General features: G+C 44.1%; 1 protein-coding gene across 4 annotated transcripts in view; it reads left to right on the plus strand.

The window, feature by feature from the left end:
* Nucleotides 1–3,175: 3,175 nt before the first annotated feature.
* Nucleotides 3,176–21,849, plus strand: part of LOC141156673 (chloride channel CLIC-like protein 1) — a 73,190-nt gene continuing 54,516 nt past the window's right edge. For 2 of the 4 annotated variants that reach the window (XR_012247700.1, XM_073642905.1), the window contains exons 1-7: nt 7,608–7,673; nt 8,130–8,267; nt 9,279–9,383; nt 13,301–13,405; nt 15,272–15,496; nt 17,102–17,242; nt 19,644–19,737. Coding sequence is in view for 3 of the 4 variants with exons in the window: in XM_073642905.1 (XP_073499006.1) it covers nt 7,623–7,673; nt 8,130–8,267; nt 9,279–9,383; nt 13,301–13,405; nt 15,272–15,496; nt 17,102–17,242; nt 19,644–19,737 (859 nt within the window). In the remaining variant the exon portion in view is untranslated. Of the gene's footprint in view, nt 3,315–3,363; nt 3,572–7,607; nt 7,674–8,129; nt 8,268–9,278; nt 9,384–13,300; nt 13,406–15,271; nt 15,497–17,101; nt 17,243–19,643; nt 19,738–21,849 lie in introns of those variants that run through there. The other 2 variants (XM_073642906.1, XM_073642907.1) reach the window with 2 other exon arrangements.

Consider the following 21,849-nt stretch of genomic DNA (forward strand, 5'->3'; position numbering starts at 1 on the left):
CCCGCTGTCTATACTCTCCTGTGACACTATAGGGTATAGGGCACTCCTCCCTGGCCCCCGCTGTCTATACTCTCCTGTGACACTATAGGGTATAGGGCACTCCTCCCTGGCCCCCGCTGTCTATACTCTCCTGTGACACTATAGGGTATAGGGCACTCCTCCCTGGCCCCCGCTGTCTATACTCTCCTGTGACACTATAGGGTATAGGGCACTCCTCCCTGGCCCCCGCTGTCTATACTCTCCTGTGACACTATAGGGTATAGGGCACTCCTCCCTGGCCCCCGCTGTCTATACTCTTCTGTGACACTATAGGGTATAGGGCACTCCTCCCTGGCCCCCGCTGTCTATACTCTCCTGTGACACTATAGGGTATAGGGCACTCCTCCCTAGCCCCCGCTGTCTATACTCTCCTGTGACACTATAGGGTATAGGGCACTCCTCCCTGGCCCCCGCTGTCTATACTCTCCTGTGACACTATAGTGTATAGGGCATTCCTCCCTGGCCCCCGCTGTCTATACTCTCCTGTGACACTATAGGGTATAGGGCACTCCTCCCTGGCCCCCGCTGTCTATACTCTCCTGTGACACTATAGGGTATAGGGCACTCCTCCCTGGCCCCCGCTGTCTATACTCTCCTGTGACACTATAGGGCACTCCTCCCTGGCCCCCGCTGTCTATACTCTCCTGTGTCACTATAGGGTATAGGGCACTCCTCCCTGGCCCCCGCTGTCTATACTCTCCTGTGGCACTATAGGGTACTCCTCCCTGGCCCCCGCTGTCTATACTCTCATGTGGCACTATAGTGTATAGGGCACTCCTCCCTGGCCCCCGCTGTCTATACTCTCCTGTGACACTATAGGGTATAGGGCACTCCTCCCTGGCTCCCGCTGTCTATACTCTCCTGTGACACTATAGGGTATAGGGCACTCCTCCCTGGCCCCCGCTGTCTATACTCTCCTGTGGCACTATAGTGTATAGGGCACTCCTCCCTGACCCCCGCTGTCTATACTCTCCTGTGGCACTATAGGGTATAGGGTACTCCTCCCTGACCCCCGCTGTCTATACTCTCCTGTGGCACTATAGGGTATAGGGCACTCCTCCCTGGCCCCCGCTGTCTATACTCTCCTGTGACATTATAGGGTATAGGGCACTCCTCCCTGGCCCCCGCTGTCTATACTCTCCTGTGACACTATAGGGTATAGGGCACTTCTCCCTGGCCCCCGCTGTCTATACTCTCCTGTGACACTATCGGACACTCCTCCCTGGCCCCCGCTGTCTATACTCTACTGTGGCACTATAGAGTACTCCTCCCTGGCCCCCGCTGTCTATACTCTCCTGTGACACTATAGGGTATAGGGCACTCCTCCCTGGCCCCCTCTGTTTAGACTCTCCTGTGGCAGTATAGGGCACTCCTCCCTGGCCCCCGCTGTCTATACTCTCCTGTGACACTATAGGGTATAGGGCACTCCTCCCTGGCCCCCGCTGTCTATACTCTCCTGTGACACTATAGGGTACTCCTCCCTGGCCCCCGCTGTCTATACTCTCCTGTGTCACTATAGGGTATAGGGCACTCCTCCCTGGCCCCCGCTGTCTATACTCTCCTGTGGCACTATAGGTACTCCTCCCTGGCCCCCGCTGTCTATACTCTCCTGTGACACTATAGGGTATAGGGCACTCCTCCCTGGCCCCCGCTGTCTATACTCTCCTGTGACACTATAGGGTATAGGGCACTCCTCCCTGGCCCCCGCTGTCTATACTCTCCTGTGACACTATAGGGTATAGGGCACTCCTCCCTGGCCCCCGCTGTCTATACTCTCCTGTGACACTATAGGGTATAGGGCACTCCTCCCTGGCCCCCGCTGTCTATACTCTCCTGTGACACTATAGGGTATAGGGCACTCCTCCCTGGCCCCCGCTGTCTATACTCTCCTGTGACACTATAGGGTATAGGGCACTCCTCCCTGGCCCCCGCTGTCTATACTCTCCTGTGACACTATAGGGTATAGGGCACTCCTCCCTGGCCCCCGCTGTCTATACTCTCCTGTGACACTATAGGGTATAGGGCACTCCTCCCTGGCCCCCGCTGTCTATACTCTCCTGTGACACTATAGGGTATAGGGCACTCCTCCCTGGCCCCCGCTGTCTATACTCTCCTGTGACACTATAGGGTATAGGGCACTCCTCCCTGGCCCCCGCTGTCTATACTCTCCTGTGACACTATAGGGTATAGGGCACTCCTCCCTGGCCCCCGCTGTCTATACTCTCCTGTGACACTATAGGGTATAGGGCACTCCTCCCTAGCCCCCGCTGTCTATACTCTCCTGTGACACTATAGGGTATAGGGCACTCCTCCCTGGCCCCCGCTGTCTATACTCTCCTGTGACACTATAGTGTATAGGGCATTCCTCCCTGGCCCCCGCTGTCTATACTCTCCTGTGACACTATAGGGTATAGGGCACTCCTCCCTGGCCCCCGCTGTCTATACTCTCCTGTGACACTATAGGGTATAGGGCACTCCTCCCTGGCCCCCGCTGTCTATACTCTCCTGTGACACTATAGGGTATAGGGCACTCCTCCCTGGCCCCCGCTGTCTATACTCTCCTGTGAGGCTGTGTGCCCACTATGCGTTTTTCAAGCATTTTTTGCAGAGGAATTTCCGCAGCGAAAACGCTTAAAAAACGCTTGGTAATACGCGCCCCATGGTTCCCAATGATAATCCGCATGTGCTGTGCACATGCTGCAGAAATTTCCGCTGCGGATTATTATTGCGGAAAAATCCGCAGCATGTCCATTTTATTTTTGCGGACACGCAGCGTGATTGCCGCCATTGAATCACATAATATCCGCATGAACACATTTGCACAAGCGGATATCATACGGTTCAATGTGCGGATTGTACCAAGGTCTGGAGAAGAGGAGATTCTCATCCAGACTCGGGTATCATAGAACTTGTTAAAAAAAAGAATTTAAAATAAAAAATAAAGATTATACCTACCTTCCGATGGCCCCTGGTCTCCTGTATGATGCGTCCGGTGTGTTGTATGGGTCGCGGTGGTGTGAAAGGACCTGCCATACCGTCATTTAGTCATGTGACAGGTCACGCCACCGCCCACCTCAGTGTTAGGAGCTATGGAGCGGCTCCTCACAGCACCAAGCACAGTGTTTGCCTGTCGCCCCAGGCCCGGCGTGCACCTCTCACTTCCGGCTCCTGCCCCTCTGATGGGCGGGCGGCTGGGACACGTGGTAATGACACGTGATCCCGGATGGGCTCTAGCCTCTAGCAGTGAGCGCTGACACTGTCACACGGAGCTGCAGGTGAGGAGCGGTACCGCTTTTCTGCAGTATCGCATTATCTGCTCTGTGCTCTGCACATTACACGGTGATATCAGCTGCAGCCGGCGCACAGTCTGGCCGGGTCACACAGGAGGAGTGCGAGCTGTGCCGTCCGCTCCGAGCACCGGCTGACGAGAACATTGTAGCTACATTCCCACATCCACTTATAGGGCCACTCCCGGCTCCATACATGGACGGACCTGACTAAACCATCACTTTTGCATTTGCTGCCTGTTAAGGTTTGCAGCCGTTCATTACATCCTGACACTTTTCTTTTGTTTCCATCTTTTTGCCTAGGAGACCGACCACTGCTGCTGTATGAGGTTAGGACTGTGCTGAAGCTGGCCAGGATTAGGGGATAAGAGACATTGACCCTGGCCAGCATCAGAATAGCGCTTACTAGAGAAAAGCGCATCTAAGTGAAGCATGGCATATTCCGCTGGTTAGCTGCGGTGGTCGGTCTCCACGGCAACAGTCTGCTGAAGGTTCACTCCTGTTAATTGTGCATTTTACTGTGGATTTCACCCTTTGCAATATTATATATATAATCTCTTGTTCTCTTATTTGGGCATCAGACGGCCGTACTGCCACCGCACCTGCCGGGACTGAGCAAAATACTACTTACCTCCTCATGCCCGACCACTGCACGGTACGGGGGTCCCTGTTTTCCTGGCTAGATGTAGGTTCCTGGTACCATGTGGGGCGGAAGGCAATAATTTTAAAAGAAGTAAAACAGCAATTCTACGATTGTTTGTGTTTTTGGATTTTCTGTGTTTATGGCATAGACGGCTCCTTCACATTATTCTGGGGTCGCTCCAGTTACAGCAATACTAGATTTCTTTAGTTTTTTTTTTTTCCATTCCTGTACATTAAATCTGTGAATAATTTATTTTTGTATCGTTGCATTCTGAGACCCATAAATTTTAAAAATTAACTTAACTAATTAAACGTGTGTGTGTATGTATATATATATATATATATATAAATTTATTTTTTTGACTATAAGGCGCACCCCAAATTTTGGTGTGGAAAATAGGAAAAAAAATATTTTTATAAGATCGGGTCCGTTTTATAGTCTGAATAGGTATCTCACCTGGGGGTACAGTAAGCAGGGTCCTTCAGGAAGCTGACGGAAGATGAGAAATGCTGTGGACCCTGGATCCTCCATTCCCTTCCTCAGGAACCCGGCGGCTGCAGCAGAAGAGGTGAGATGCTGGAGGCCTGGTACCGGGGCCGGTGTCTTGCTGTGAGTGGCGTGGCAGAGCGTCTTCCGGTGTCCGCAGCCATCTTCCTGAAGCTGTGATGTACAGAAAAATGGCCACTGACGTGGCAGTGAGCTTGCGCCGGCTCCAGCAGCCATTTTCCTGTAGATCACAGCTTCAGGAAGATGGCCGTGACCACCAGAAAGCCACTTGCGCAGCTCTGCCTCACAGCCAGACACCGGCCACAGTACCCGGACTCCAGCCAGATACCGGCCCCCCTCATCTCTTCTGCTGTCACCGCCGCCTTCCTGATGGGGGGAGGGAATGGAGGGCCCTGCGATCCTGCTCCACCACCACCGGTAAGTTACATTCGGACTATAAGACGCACCCCCTATCTTCCTCCCAAATTTGTGGGAAACAAGTGCGTCTTATGGTCCGATAAATACAGTGTGTGTATGTATATGTATATGTATATATATATATATATATATATATATATATATATATATATATATATATATATATATATATATTTCCAGTCAAATAACTATTAGAGTACAATTGAAAGGTTTTTGTAGAAGCTGCCTATGATAACAGTATATTTAAAAAAAAAAAAAAAAAACTCAAACTGCACTCAAAATGCATGTTCCAAATTATTATGCACAGCAGAGTTTTCAACCTTTTTCATTTTAATAAAGAACAAAAAAATGGTCATTTTTGAAATTATAAGCATTAGCAGGTTATTACAAACTGAAATCAAACAGTTTTCAACTCAAAACTTTATTCTAGGTGATGTAACATTTGCACATAGGACCGCTTGTTCGAAAGGAGCTTCTGAACTCTCTCGTCCATTGAATTTGTCAGGTTTTGGATGGTTTCTGCTTTAATTGTTTTGCATGAGGACAGAATACCCTCCCAGAGCTGTTGCTTAGATGTGAACTGCCTCCCGCCATCATAGACACTCCTTTTGATGATGCTCCAGAGGTTCTCAATGGGGTTGAGGTCAGGGCAGCATGGGTGCCACACCATAAGTTTGTCCCCTTTTATGCCCATAGCAGGCAGAGATGCAGATGTGTTATGTGCAGCATGAGACGGGGCATTATCATGCATGAAAATTACAATGACTGCAATTCATATAGGTAATTTGGGAAAATCTGAGAAAATATTATTTGCATAATAATTTGGAACACAGTGTGTGTGTATGTGTGTGTGTGTGTATATATATATATATATATATATATATATATATATATATATATATATATATATATTTATATTATGATAAATGCAGAATTGGTGACTTGTTTCTATTATACCTTTTCTCTGAGTGTTCCTCACTTGGTTTTGGCTCCCAGTGTTCCTGACTGAATACTGATAGTGGGGCCGTGGCCTAAGCTTTCTTTACTGAAACCATGAATTTCTCCATAGGTGTTGTCTAGTGAAATGAATCACCTTATGCTTTCAGTTTTGCTTTATGCATACCTCCCAACTTTTCAAGAACAGAAAGAGGGAAATTTGTGTAGCATGCCTGGGCAAATTTTTGACCACACCGTAATCCTCACCCATTTACCATTTTTTTTTCTACCATGGCAGGAGGAGTTGTCAGAGGGGCGCTGGCAGTGAGGGACATTCAGCAGACTCCGGAGACTGCAGGGCGTAGACCCAAATCTGGGGCTGTCACGCTGTATCTGGGACAGTTGGGACTAGAGATGATTGATTCACAGGTCTCTGGTCTAGATCAGTGTTACCTGGTGGCTAGACAGGAGTCCGTGAATCTCTTACCATCCGGCGTCCCCGGCGGCTTTTGATCACCCAGGGCAGCACGATGTCATCTGTGCATCCTGCTCATCTATAGTTGGGACCTGAGGATCATTTTTTGTTCATTCACAGTCTGAGCCGCCAGAACTCTCTCATCTTTATGTAGCTTCACTGTGTGACATCTGGCTTTTTTGTGTCTGTAAGGCAGTGTTCACACGTGGCAGAAATACTGTGCTTTATGTTTTCTGCAGATGTCTGCACTGAAATACGCAATAACAATCTTCTCCCCCACATTTGGTGCAGATGTGAAGCCGCGTGTTTAATGTGTTTACCTGGATATCTCTCCTGACAGCACCAGACAGTACTCTTTTTGGTAGTAGTAATGAGCAAAAACACCTGTAGTTCTATATTATTTTTTATATACAATACATTTTTTATCTAGCTTTTTTGCTTCTACTTTTTCTAAAAAAAAAAAACAGACAAAAAACTCCCCATTATAAAAATCACTTTTTCTGTGTGTTTGTCATCACTTTCTTAGCCTTGTTGGCTCAGATTCATCAAGACCAGCATTGTTCACAACGGTCTTAATGAGGGGTCATGCTGGAGTCAGAGGCACGTAATTCATTAAGTCCCTTCATGGACTGGCCAAAGTTTCTGGCATAGCTGGCCAAATGCCAGCTTCTTTCAAAGGGAGCTGCCAGCAGAGGATCTTGATGATTTGCCCAAATGCATGCTGCATTGCAGAACATTTCTCAGACAACCATTAATAACCTCATTGATAGCAGCCAATGTGTGTAAGTGCAGGGATTTCTGCACATGGTTCTCATACTTGACAGTGAAAAAAGCAAGATGTTTGGATAATTTTAATGACATTTTTTTGACAATTTGCCTATCATGAGCATGTCTATAAATCCTGTGATATCCGCCGCCTTAGTGTTGTAATTTCAATGTTCAATACTGTAAGTTGATGGTAGAAGCTCCCAGATAGTGTCCCAAGTATACAATGCCTGTAATAGTGGAATTTCTAAGCAAAACTTAAAAAAAAAAATAAGAATGTGTAGCCGTAAACAACATACATGAACTGTATAGTAAGCATAAAAACATCTCATTTTAAATTTATCTTAACAATACTCACTGCAGTGTCTCGGATCTGCTCCTCTGCTGATATCAATTGGCTCATTTTAATATTTTACAGTTTGAGGCAAGGCAAAAGAAGATCAGAAAGAAAATAAAAAGACTGAGGGTCAATTCATCAAGAGGGGATGTGCTGGGGTCAGACGCCCGTGATTTATGAAGAGTTGCATGCCCCTTTCTGAATCTGGAGCGACTGATGAGTGACGTGCACCTCCGTGCTCTACACCAGAAATCCTACTCCAGTCAGGTACCGGAGTGAGATTTCTGGCATAGGGAATGCCGCAGCTCATCTTGAATTAGACCAGCTGTGGTATTTTCTCGTGTTCTTTTAATGTTTAAAATTGGCAATAATTTGTAAAAGCAGGCTACTTTGTAATTTTTTTTTTATTAAAAATTCTCTTGATTTTCAAGAATGAAGGGATTTTTAATTCTAAAGTTAACTGTTGCCTAGGTTATCTGCCACTTCAGAATTGCTGGTTACCTAGACAGAAAGCGGGCGCTAGCAAACACCGCTCTGAAGTTAGCTGGATCCAGACAGCTTCAGTGCCTCTCCTGCCTGTGCTTGGGGTACGAGAGAGCGCCCCCTGCAGACCAGCCATGCCTCAGTCACATTATAAGGAGCAGCAGTATATTCTCTTTCTACGATGAGAGTGGATTTCATTAGTCTTTCTCATTTAACGTATATTGTATTTTTTTTTTTCAGGTCTGTAAAATGTATCGGTTCTTGCTTCTATCGCTGTGTGTGGCACTTTGTGGGGCGCACTATGACAATGAAGACTGGACCGATCCTACAGACATGTTTAATTACGATGCAGCTACTGGCAAAATGATTAACCCCAAGGTACACAGTTCATACACTCTATTAATAAGGTGTTTGTCTATGAAATGTAGCAAATATAATGGTGTGGAAATTCTGTTTTGCTTGACCTCAGTACATTGTCCCCATGTTTCCATAGTAAATGGTCTTCTCTGAGAAAGCATGTGGCTACTGTTTGTCAGCCACTACCTGGGCAACCTCTTTTTAAATAAAGTAGCCCTCCTTATTAAGTATAAATAACAGGTACTCGCCTTCCATACTGGCGCTGTTCCAGTGATGTCGGCACCGGGTCACCCGGGACATTCTCATGACATGTGAGCCCTGCAGCCAGTCATTGGCTAATATAAGGAAGCGGTGCGGTGACTTCCTTTTGTCCAAACAGAAGGTGGTAGTGATTGGCTGCGGTGCTCACATGGCCTAAGAATGCCGACATCGCTGGAATGGCGCCAATATAGGAAGTGAGTATATGTTTTATTTTATAAGGGGGAGAGCGTTATATAAAAGGGGTTGTCTAGTTAGTGGACAACACCTTTTAATTAAAGAAAAATTTAATGTAATGTCGACAATGAAAAGTCTTCTCACCTATTCTTCAGGCAGGACTGTACTGGCCGCTGATCATTATTGGCCTATCTACCCCTCGTCAATTCTCTGTTGCTGGATAAAGTGTCACCAATATTTTCTCCTGCAGCATTTCAGAAGCACGCCTGCTTTCCCAGGAAAACCGCCACACTTGTCTATGGGCTGAGCAGTCGGCTCTATGCAAGTCAATCTGTAAATATGTTTTTGAAAAATAAAAACATCCTGGATAACTCACTGCTGTGAGCAGGCCAGTCCTGCTAACCACCATATTATGAGGGCGTCCGTTCTGCTTACTTCCACCTGTGGCTGCCATGATATTATACTGCTGACACAACTGTAATGACTGGCATAGGTGAAAACTCTGATTTCAACTGTTTAATCTCTTAAATGCAATGTATTGATATTTGGGGTTTACATGAATAACGCCACCAAAACGTTATTTATTCCTTTTCTTAGCCCAGCACGGAGGTAAAAACAGAAGCAGTTTGTGAGCAAGGAGAGGACTCGTGCCCGGGTAACAATAATGCAGAGGTGACGGACACAAAAAGCGCAAAACCAGTGGTAAGAATTGTCCCAGTATTTGAATAAAGTCATGTACATGTTTCCGGAATGTAATGTGCTTGATCACTAATAATTCCTACTGTTCTACCTTATTGTAATAAATGAAAGAAAATACACACAACATTTTATGAATCCCAGCAGTTTCTTTTATGAAGGTGTTATGCAGCCGCCCGGCTCCTGGCAGTTATTGTGCAAGTGTCCTATTCATGACAGTAGGATGTGTGCACCATACCTGCCCGATGTTGGCGGCTGCTTTGGTAACTCTCCTGCCGGCAGGGAAGTCTCAACAAGAGACAGGCATGATATCAGCTGATGGCTGGATAGTTGCCTCATCAGCTTTCCCATCCAGTATGCAGCAGCAGACCCTGATTAACGTCACTATTTTCGTTGTTTAAATCCCACGCCAGCGCAGTTTGTATTGGCCAGCCAAGGCTGCCCGCGCGTGCGCAGTGAAGCTGTGTGTAGTTCCACAGCTTCACTGACTGTGTGCTTGCCCGGGGAGCAGCTCGTCATGCAATACACACTGCGCAAGCCCAGCTCCCTATACAGACTGCGCAAGTGCAGGATTTAAACAAGTCTGTATTGAGAGCCACGCCTGCGCATTGTGTATTGGACAGCCGCGATTGGGCATTGACGATCTGGGAGCCGCACATGCGCTGTGATGAGCTGCTCATAGTCCCTGAAACTACACACAGCTTCACTGCGCACTCGTGGGGTAGCCGCGGCTGGCCAATACAGACTGCACAAGTGTGGGATTTAAACAATGAAAATAGTGACGTTGGCTCAAATCCAGGGGAAAAAATTCAAATGGCATGGGCGGTGACAAGCCTAACTAAACGCCATGAAGCACACCCCTATGACTAAACGAGCAGGTAAGATATAACTATTGTAAGGTAGCGCTATTCATCACGCTGGGGCACTCGCTTCACCGGGTCAATCAAAGCACACATGCAACGTTTTACCGGGATTTCACAGTACAGCAGTTTATTACACATCATAAACCGCTCATAACATAGTCCATCTCAGTGGCTCGCCGACATGTTACACATAATATCCCAGAGCCTTTCTAGTGACAGACATGCCCACTTGGCTCCAGATACAGCCTTCAGCAAGGTAACAATATCAATGTCCACATCAAGCAGCGTTTTTACCTTTGTCGGGTCGTAGCTGCTTCAGTCAGCTCGATTCTGCCACAGCTGTGGCTTTAAGGCTTCCCAGATGGGGCCTCTGGGCCATGTACCTTCAAAGGCTACTGGTATCTCAAACACAGGGGGATCCAGCCTCTGCCTTCCAGGCTAGTGGAGTCCCACACAGGGACCAGGCCTCTCGCCCTCCAAGGCTACTGGTATCCTAAACACAGGGGGATCCAGCCTCTGCCTTCCTGGCTTCACCAGGCCTCTCTTTCTAGGCCTCACCAGGCCACTCTTTCTCTACCTGTTTCAAAACTACCAGGGTTTATATATCCTTTTGTGCACACAGGACCTGTGATGATGTCACAGTCACGTGATCAGTCACCTGAGGGGGAGGTAAATGGTCAGCTAGAGCACACCCCCTGGACATTCTAGCAATGCAGCAAGCCGCTGCATTACACTATACAAAATGCTTATTACAAAGGATAAAAGCGCCGATTTTAATGAAAAAAGTGTGTTAGTGATGCACATTGCATCACTAACAACGCAACAGGGCCAGTTTAGATAGGACAAATGACATGACAAGTTTTCCCTTTAATCCCGCTGAGGGAGGATTGTATATCTCCAGAATGATTTAAGGGATGCAATCAATATAAGCGTGCACAAAGATGTATCTTCCCTCTGGGTCTATTGTTGTCTGAGTTGCTTCCCATGTTATGATTTTTTCAGTGGCATAACTATAGTCTGATGAGCCCTGGTGCACACCCCATCCTGAATAAATTTTATTATACTCACCAGGCACCAGGGTCGTACATAGAAGAAGTATAAATGCATTCCCCATAGTCCTACATATAATACACTGCACAGCTCATAGTCATCCATAAAGTATAATGCACCCCCTTGTTAACAATAGTAGTCTATTGCACCCCCACAGACGTCCACAGTAGTCTATTGCACCTCCACAGTAGTCCGGCCAATGATTTTTAAAAAATAACTAAATGCTCACCGTTTCTTCGCTCCCGTGCTGCGTTCTTTCTCTTGTGAAGCCAGCAGTTGCGGCGTGTGACTGGAGCATGTGACGTCACTGTAATGCGCCCCGTCACATGCTCATCAACGTCAGCTACTGGCTTCTGATTGGCCAGCAGCATGTATTGTGGCGTGCGGACCCGCGCACCACAATACACTTCAGCTGGATGTGTGTCCTCGGATACACATCCAGCTGAAGGTTTTGCTGGCGTCGGTGGTCTTAGCGTAATGGTAATGGTCTTAGCGCAGCTCCTGGAGGAGGCTTTCTGGTTGGGACACAATGTACTCTTTCCACCACAAAGACTGAAGAGAAGTTTTGCATCAGGGAATGTTCTATTGAACCACTTCTCGATGAAATTCACCCGGCTTGAGTCCTCCGCTCTTTCTGGTAATCCAATTATTCTGACGTTGGTCTGGTGAAGCCTGCTCTCCAGATTCGCATTTCTGGTGCCATAGGTCTACATTTTTCTCTAGATTTACCAGCTGATGCGGTATTGGATTATGTATGTCTTTTAAGGTGGAGATGTGCATTTCGGCTTCTTTGACCCAGTCTCTCACTTTTTGAAGGTTGTGCCATAGCAGATCCAAATCCACTTTACCTTCATCTATTTTTCCTGTGAGAGGTTTTGCAAACATCTGTAGTGGAGAGTAGCTTCTCTCAGACTTAACACAAGGTAGGTTCTGGTTCCTGTGAGACGTCCATCATATGATCATATCATCAGAGACCTCTGCAGGAGAGGTGACAAGGTTTTGAGTTTTTGAGCTACTGTCTTTGGCAAACTGCTTTTAATTGAATGGCGGCTGATGTCTGCGAGTTGCATTTCATAATGTCTGCAAAACTGAAATAGATATATTAATTTTTGGTTGTATATTAGCATGATTTTGACTCACGGAAACTGTATGACATTCACTAAGAAAAGCTCATGATACCTTTTGAGGCAGAGCGCGTCTGGCTATTGGGCAGCTTGGTGAAGGCTTTCGAGGTACAGGAGCCCAGAATTAGACTTAATCAGAGTAATCAATATTAGTTTTCCTGATGTACAGGGGAAACTAATAGTTTCAGATGACAAGATGTTGACATTTTAACTGTAAAGCTTTAGCAGTTCACAAATTATGATAATTTATATTGTATTCTTATTATGTAGAAACAAGCTAGTAGTAATACAGTTCTATTGTTGATCAACTGAGGCCTAGTAGCCTCCTTACAGCATTATTTAAGCCTTACAGTCAGATAGTCAAACCTTGTGCCTTTTGTGCTCTAATGGGTCAGAGTCAAAACCGAGACCACAGTTTAACCGGAGCTCCTGTCACAGGGACCTATCCAAGGGAATGGTATCTTAAGTCTGCCTATCTAGGCTGAAGCTCAGGCAAGGAGGGTTGGGAACACCACACGAGTCACACCTACTTTGGTAGCTGATCCAATTTCTCACTAGGCCCCTGAGTCGGAGGTAGGCCAGATGGAAAGTTCCCGGTGTGTGTCTGGGCTGCTCTACAGCATGAGTAGGCCGCAATCCCAGCATATCCAGCCTGGAAGCCCTTTGCAAGTTCCTTCAATTTGTTCCCACTAGTGTTATAGGTGGTGTACAGCACCAAAATCATGAACCTATGCCAGCCAATATTGTTATTAGGCTGAGGAGTTCAGGTTTAGTGCTTCTGCACAGCTCCATGGTTAGCTATACCCCCTGAGTTATTTGACTTCTAATGGTGTGTTCTCAGAATGTCCATCGACAGTGTGTTCTCAGTTCAATTGTTTTCTTTCAGACCGAGAAAGACAAAGAAGATGTAAAATTACCAGAGACCAACAGTAACCCGGTCTTCAGACGCTACCTGCGCAAGGTGCTAAGTGAGGCCAAACGTTTCGGGCTTGTAAGTAGTAAAAGAATTGTTCTTGATATTTACATCAATTATGCAAGCTTTAGAAGTAACCAATGTCCCAAATAGAAGGGATCAATGGTTTACGACGCATCAGTTGAGACTCAGAAAAAAATAAATACTGTAGGAAGTATGAAATGTAACTTTCACTATTCTTTCTAAAAAAAAAAAAAAAAAAAAAAAAAAAAGTCATTCACAAACACAGACAGCGTATCTAAAATTACCCTATATTGGTGGTGTTCCCAGAGGCATGCTCAGGCACTTATTAGTACTGTGTAAGGGTCAATCTGATGCATACTAAATGCAAGGTTCTTGCCCATCTGATGTAGACTAGATCCTCTATCATCCAGTGGTATAGAACCTTAAAATTGGCTCTATTCATCCTCTGGAGGTGCTAAGGAGAGTTAAAATATATGGGATAATTTATAGAGTGCTGACTACAGGCTGGACCAGTAGCACTCTGGCTATTAGTTACTCTTTATATTTTAGTTGATTCCTCTGTTATATCATTTTTGAAAAACGCATCGGGAATGGATATTTCCTCACATATCAAGGTGGATGGATAAGAGTCTTTGGGGGTATGGGTTTTAACCAGAGGAACAGCCCTTCCACTCTTACAGATGTAACTCCTTGGCACCTCCAGAGGACAAATGGGATGTTTTTAAGGTTCTGTACCACTGGATGATAGAGGATCTAGTCTACATCAGATGGGTGAGAACTTTCTATTTAGTATGCATCTGATTGACCCTTACATAGTATTAAGTGTCAAGAGCTTTGCTCTTGGCACACTGCCTATATAGGGTCATTTTCAATATAGGTTTATGTGTGTGCCTTTTTTTTTTTTTTTTTACTTATAAAAGTAAAAATTAAGTTTTATACTTCCTACATTTTTCCTTATTTCTGATATTTCCAACAACCTGAAACTTGCTTACTAACTAGAGCTGAGCTATGTTTGTGGTCTTCTGCTGACAGATCAGTGATGTGAAACTGCAAATACTGCTCTGTTGATGTATATGGCAGAAGATCCAGAGCAGCATTTGCAGTTTCACATCACTGATGTCTCAGTAGCAGGCAACAAAAGCAACTCAGCCCTGCCATGCCCAGTAATTACAAGCTCTGGTGTACAGGAGTGCCTCAGAGTTGAGCTCTTTGAGGAACCAGCTAACAATGATGTAAAAGTACACTGGCAGCTTTACTGATGTAGATGGCAGAAGATTAAATCTGCTATTGTGCTGTACAGGAGCAGAGAGTGCACAGAAGCATAAGGTGAATTCCGCACTTTTATTAGCTTGATGATAACTCAAAGTTGGGGTGGTTAGGAGGACACAGGAGAGGGAGGGGTGTGCAGCACTGAGGTGAAGCAAGTGCTTCTGGGAAATGTACTTTTAAGCTATGTAGGAATAAGACCACCCATTCAGCTATTTAAAGCTGTATTCATCGAGGGCCAGATAGAGATGCAAAAAGACACAAAGATACAAGGAAGAAATGTTTTATTGCCTTAGACTGTATATTAACAATAAGTATGCATTTACACAATTGTGGAATTAACAGTTTAAAAAAATGAGGCATGACCAAAAAAATCTACATTGTGCATCACTTTGTTCCTCCTCCTAAATTTCAGTCCTTGTTTAGCATTTGATCCTGGTAGTTGGGCCCCATTAATATTGTGTTGCAATATTATGAAACTTTTATTATTTCTTTGAACATAATATACTGCTAATAATTTCTCAAAATGCTCTCTGCTCTTTAAATTCTCTAGGATTGTGTTTTACAGATTAATGTAATTGCAGAGCTAGTATGTAACCTTAAACTGGATTGAACATTGGGCAGTTCTTGTACTGAATGACTTTTATTCCTCAGCCAGAAGACTCCAGTACTGAAGTCTATTATAACGCGGAGATGGTCCTTTCAAAACAAATGCTTATTGAGATTCAGAAGTTCATTGATGATGACGACTGGAACCTTGGAGCTTTTGAAGAAGCTTTGATGAAGACATTAGTGCAGTTTAGGTTCCACAATGTGAAAGAATGGTGGGCGGTGATCTTTGAGGACTATATTGGAATTGATCTTGGCACCACTTTTAAGGTAACAATAATGGGATAAAATACATAGCACTGTGTAATACAAAATATATCATGAACATCATAACCTAATGTGACAAATTTATAGATTGTAATAGAAATCAAGGTTGTCATTGAGTTCACAGTCTGCGATTATCTAGTTTGGTTTCAAAGTCTGTACATGCCCCTTTTTTTTTTCTCCAAAATAAGAATGTTACACTCAAAGTGTTTCTTGTATCTATAAATGCTGTAGTTCTGTCCTTGATGTTGTAATATAGAAATCGACATTGGGTCAAGCAATACAACATTGTTTCATTAATTTACCAGCAGTTACTGATTTAAAATTTTAAATAAAAATTGGGTGACAACTTAAAAGGAGTTTGTGAGACCAAACTGACAGTATAACATAAGCACGTAGCCTTGTAGGGGATGTAGCCCCTTTAAAAATCCTTTGAAGTTCTAATCACTGCCTCTATTTTACAGAAACTGAAGTTGAATCAAACATGCTAATTAGGCTGCACGGTGCACTGTTGGTGTGGCTAAGAGGCTCAGTGCACTGTTACACCCACTGGTTTAGTGTGCCCAGCTTCCTGCTCTGGTGATTGACTGTGCAGACCTACCTGAACATTCTCTGCCCTAGACAAGCCAGCACGGTCAGTCATTAGTGAGAGAAGCTGGGGATGCAAGATGTGTGCTGAGCAGGCACTGAGCCTCTTAGTCACTCCAAGGGTGCACTGAGCACCCCTATTAGCAAATTTGGTTAAACTTTTCTTTCAGTCTTAAAGGTTAAAACTGGTTGTGACACTAAGGGGTTATAAAGGAGCAGTTTTTATAGGGGCTATATCTTCTACGAGACTTTGTGCTTGTTTTACACTGACTGACACCCTTTCATAATAGGCTGCTCCAAAAATGGATATAACCGAGGAAAGACCTAATGGGAACCTGTCATTTGATTTATGTTACCAAACTGCAGGCAGCCTGAATCAGAGGCTGGGTGCGTTACTGCAGGCATGTTTGATTTACTCTGAAATGCTAGTGTTTTACAGTGAATGTACTTAGAAATCTCGGCCAGAGACCGTGTGTCTCTTATCACGAGTCCAAGAATGCTGGCCTCAAGCAACTTCTCCCCTAGACTGACAGGTCTCTCCTTACATGTGTGCATAGGACGAGACTGTCAGTCACAAGGACTGTGGGATGGAAGAGCTGAAGGACTAGTCATTCAAGATGCACAGTCCCTGACCGGCTATTCTATTAATGCGTCATGATTTCGGAGTTAAACCTAGACACCAGCAATAATGCAATATCTTATCCATGCTGCCCGTGGTTAGGGAAGCAGGAGTCGGCTGACAGGTTCTCTTTAATATTTCATATCTTTGTTCCATGACACATAGAGACCTTCATCTGAAGGTTTATAAGATGATCTGTGGTAGTAGCCGGCCGTATGTTATCCTGTTCTCCCTTCCATCTAATATACAGGGAAGGAACATGGCAGACTGGCATAGTTATTATTCTGCAATGATGGAAGTGTTAACCATTTGTATTGTTTATTTTACTGCACATAATTAAGCAAATCTACCAGGACGTTTAGCATCAAGTGTTGGATCTCTATTGTGATATTACTTTTCTACAGATTCTACTGTGTATTACGTGCCTTGTGTCAATCATAGCGACGGAGCTGTGGTCACGCATCGGATGGTTTACACAGTTACGGAGACTCTGTATTCTAAGCTTTTTTGTCAGCGTGGCTTGGAACTGGATGTACTTATATAAGGTAAGAGCATATGTGCAGCAATGAAAATAATATAGCCTTTTTATTGTGCAACGTCTAGAGCATAAAGCCTGGGAACTTGGTACAATATTAATTTTCATATAGACCTTTAAGGAATTATAGATTTTTGCGCAGAATCCTTATATCTTGGAAAGAAGAAGAGTGGTTACAAAAAGACTCTGTCCAAGCAGTTACACACACAGTCTATTGGTTGGAATTTGCACTGTGTGATGCTTAACTTTACTTGTGATGGCGCTGCAGGAAAGTGCACCACTTAGATGAATTGTATGTAATCTGTGTATACCTCTAGAAGTTAAGAACAAACTATTACTGCAATATTTCAGAATGTTTGTTTTTTATCAAAGAAGCGCTCCCAAATATATATTTTTTTCTTTAAATGAGTGTATATGTAATGTGATATGAGTGTATTAATATACTCGCCTATCACCTCCTTCTCCAGGATCCAGCGTTGTTCAGCTCCTCTTCTCAGTGACGTCACCATTCTTCAGGCTCTTCGGTTCCCTCTATTCTCTAGGTGTGAGACTGGAAGCCTATTTTACAATATAAGCCTATGAAACCTTGTTCTGATTCTGCATAGGCTTACGTTGTAAAAGCCACTTCTGGGTCACGCTGAGGGGTGACGTCACTGAGGAATAGAGTAAAACTGCGCTGGATCCCGGACAAAGTGGCGGTAGGTGAGTATCTTAATACACTCATGCTACACTACATGCACATATTCAGTGAATAAAAAAACATTAATGGGAGCACTTCTTTAACCAGATAACACCCAAGCGCTGTAAATTTACAGTGATTGGTCCTGGGCTTTAACCCAGTGTCATTGTATATTTACGGCACAGGTTTGAAGTTCTTGTTTCTGTAGTCTAGCAGGAAAAGGTCTGGTCCCCGTCTGTCAGACACAGAAGACAGAAGCTGTTTATTACCACTTCTGTCTTCTCTTTGCTGGTTACATTGTTTTCCATAAGCGCTATGCAGCAAACAGAAGCATTGACCCTGCTGATGCTATTGTAGGACCTTGCGATCACATTATTACTGGGCCACTGCCGGCATAGCAGAAGTGCTCTACAAGTGGTGATTAGCACAGTAGGGAGACGTTTCTCCTAATACCTGGGGCCCCTATGGATGCCCCAGTTATAGTAGGGGAAAAACAAAAGAAAATATTCCCTAGAGCTCTTTTGTGATTTCTTGGTAGACAAATTATGTAAAAAATAAAAACCTGTATAAAACATATGCAAAAATAAAAGTAGTACAAAAAATGAAAGTATATAAAGTATTATACTTTTCATTACATACATGTAACAAGACATTATCAGGGTGTTGGTGTGACAGGAGCTGCTCACCCCTCTGTCTGGGATATTACAGCAGTGTGCAGCTCCCTGCTGTTATTAGCCAGTCTCCTGATAATAGTGGATTCTTTGCAGAGAGCAGGGCGTGGCTCACCCCCTCTTCTCAGGCTGGCTGTTCCTCACAGCAGGGAGCTGCACACTGCTGTGTGACATAATGTCCCAGATGGGAGGGGGGGAGCAGTGAGGAGCAGCTCCTGTCACACGGGATTACAAGGGTTATAAAGATAATAAAATTGCACTGGACATCTCATCTTTATAGCTTGAGGGCAGAGACATTACATAAATATCTTTATCTTCCCCGGAGTACCCCTTTAATCCTTCTGCTTTGTAGTTGATATACAGATCTCCTTCTGCCTTAATAAAGTACAGCCTTTCCCCTTGGTAAGAAAAGTGCTGATCATATTCTCTCTGAAGAGACAATTTGTTCATATTCCAGTGATGCAATGTGCAAAGCTGTCTGTCTATTCACCATTGCAAGGCTCAAAAGTTATGGCGTGCATCCTTTAGGCTAGACTCACACTTGCATTCCTTAACTCCGTTGTTCTGCTCTGTCATAGGAGCAAAACAATGAAATTAACAGCACCAAATCCACTGGGGTTCTTTTGGGGTTTTGCCATGGTGTTCTACATTTTACCCAAACAATAGTTTAATATGCTGCAATATTTTGTCTGTACTTTCTGTGGAACTTGCTCTTATATTAGGGCTGCTATAATGTTTGTGCTCCCCACTATACCGCTGTATACCTCTGACACGCTGAGGTTATTACTGATGGATCTGTAGAGGTCTGGCAGTAGAAGGTATTGGCACACTCCCCATTTGTATGGAAACATGGAAGAATCCCTCTGTACACTGGATCCGACAGAGAACCTGGGAGACCTGGAGGCCCTGCCGTGTGTATGAGCTATAATAGCGCTCTAATGTATCTATTAAGTCTTCAATTTTTAATACATGCATGTACGTACCACCATGTGACATGTCCAGGCTATAGCAAGGTGTAACAAGTGATCCTATTGATTGTGAGGTTTCATCTTCATTTTTAGGTAGCATTTGCAGAACAACAGGCTGAACTGGCAAAGCAGCAAAGGTTTGATGGCAGCTGTGGGGAGAAGATGAGCTGGTCAGAAAGTCTTTTTGGTGAGGCAATAATATGTGTGACTGAGCACTGGATGTCATGTAGCATGCCTTTTCAGTAATATACCTGCTTCTTAGTAGTTTTTAGGTAGAATGAATTTTATAAGATATGATTCCTACAATAACCTGAGCATTGGGACATGGCCAGCAAGGAAGCTCTTCAGCATACTGTAAATTCAGTGATACACTGGTCTCTCGAATAGGCCATGTCCACACGTTGAGTATTTGGTCAGTATTTTACATCAGTATTTGTAAGCCAAAACCAGGAGTGGGTGATAAATACAGAAGTGGTGACGTGTTTCTATTATACTTTTACTCTGATTGTTCCTCTCCTGGCTTTGGCTTACAAATACTGAGGTAAAATACTGATAGTGTGAACGTAGCCTTAATTTAGTTGCTGGTTTACAGGGGTTCATATGATATATAGATACTTCCATGTGAAAGTCAGTAAAGGGTTATTCCAGTTGAGCATGCTGCTTCTTCACAAGTTTAGATGATATAGCAGGAGCTGCAGCTGGCAGATGGGCATCCTCTATCAATGCATGCCTCCTATGCAAAGGCATAAATGGCTGAAGTCACCCTTTAAGCTGTTTATTGGCAACTTGTAGGGTGAAAGTATTTTAAAAAGGTTGGCCATTTTCTAAATAAAGCTATAAGGGTATCTGTACATTTTAAGTATTTTCTGCAGACAAATCTGCATCAAAAACGTGTCTCTTGGCCGGGAAAATGCTCCATAAAAACGCATGTTTTTGCCATGTTTAGTTCTTTTTTTTTTTAATGCGTTTTTTTCCCAGTCGTTAGAATGGATGAGAAACACTGAAATAATTGACATTCTGTACTTCTGCAGATTTGAAACTGCTTCAAATCTGGAAAGAAAAAAGAGACAAGAATGAGAATCTCATTCACTTTGCTAGTAGTAGGAAATGCTTCAGTTTTTCAAATTTGACATATGTCTTTTTATATGGTAATAACTCTGGAATGTTTTAACATATCCCAGGAAAAATAAAACTTTGTACCGTGTTAACCAGTAGATAGAAAAATATTAAAATTTGAGGGTCCTCCATGGTTGATGCATTTTAATACCGAATTGAAAAGATGGTAGTAAATGGCAATCTTGCTAGACTACTCAGGTCTCTTCATCAGGCATAGTATAACACAAAATCTGAAGAGTCACATATTTATACACAACAGGACAGAGGGGTAATGCAGTAATAAGACAAGTGACATGAAGCAGAACTATCAATATGGGAAGGGTAGAAAGGTAACTTCAAATCCCCAGAGAGACAGAAGAGTCTGGGAGTACAAACTTATGATGACCTTTGACACATTCAGAGTAGGAATGAATGTGTCGCATGGATTTATGCCTTCATAAATTAAGGAATGTGCTGCTCAGACCATTTCGGGGCAACACAACTCTGGACCAGACCTCAATCAGGGGACAATAAAACTTTCACACTCCTCATCTATAGTGGGTACGGAAAGTATTCAGACCCCTTTAAATTTTTCACTCTTTGTTTCATTGCAGCCATTTGGTAAATTCTAAAAAGTTCATTTTTTCCCATTAAAGTACACTCTGCAACCCATCTTGACTGAAAAAACCCCCAGAAATGTAGAAATTTTTTAAAATTTATTAAAAAATAAAAACTGAAATATCACATGGTCATAAGTATTCAGACCCTTTGCTCAGACACTCATATTTAAGTCACATGCTGTCCATTTCCTTGTGATCCTCCTTGAGATGGTTCTACTTCTTCATTGGAGTCTAGCTGTGTTTAATTAAACTGATAGGACTTGATTTGGGAAGGCACACACCTGTCTATATAAGACCTCACAGCTCATAGTGCATGTCAGACCAAATGAGAATCATGAGCTCAAAGCAATTGCCCAAGGAGCTCAGAGACAGAATTGTGGCAAGGCTCAGATCTGGCCAAGGTTACAAAAGAATTTCTGCATTACTCAAGGTTCCTAAGAGCACAGTGGCCTCCATAATCCTTAAATGGAAGAAGTTTGGGACCACCAGAAGTCTTCCTATACCTGGCTGTCCAGCCAAACTGGGCAATCGTGGGAGAAGAGCCTTTGTGAGAGAGGTAAAGAAGAACCCCAAGATTACTGTGG

The sequence above is a fragment of the Phyllobates terribilis genome, unplaced genomic scaffold (assembly GCF_046119375.1).
Source record: "Phyllobates terribilis strain yellow unplaced genomic scaffold, ASM4611937v1 Scaffold_8__6_contigs__length_399053987, whole genome shotgun sequence".
Lineage (NCBI taxonomy): Eukaryota > Metazoa > Chordata > Amphibia > Anura > Dendrobatidae > Phyllobates > Phyllobates terribilis.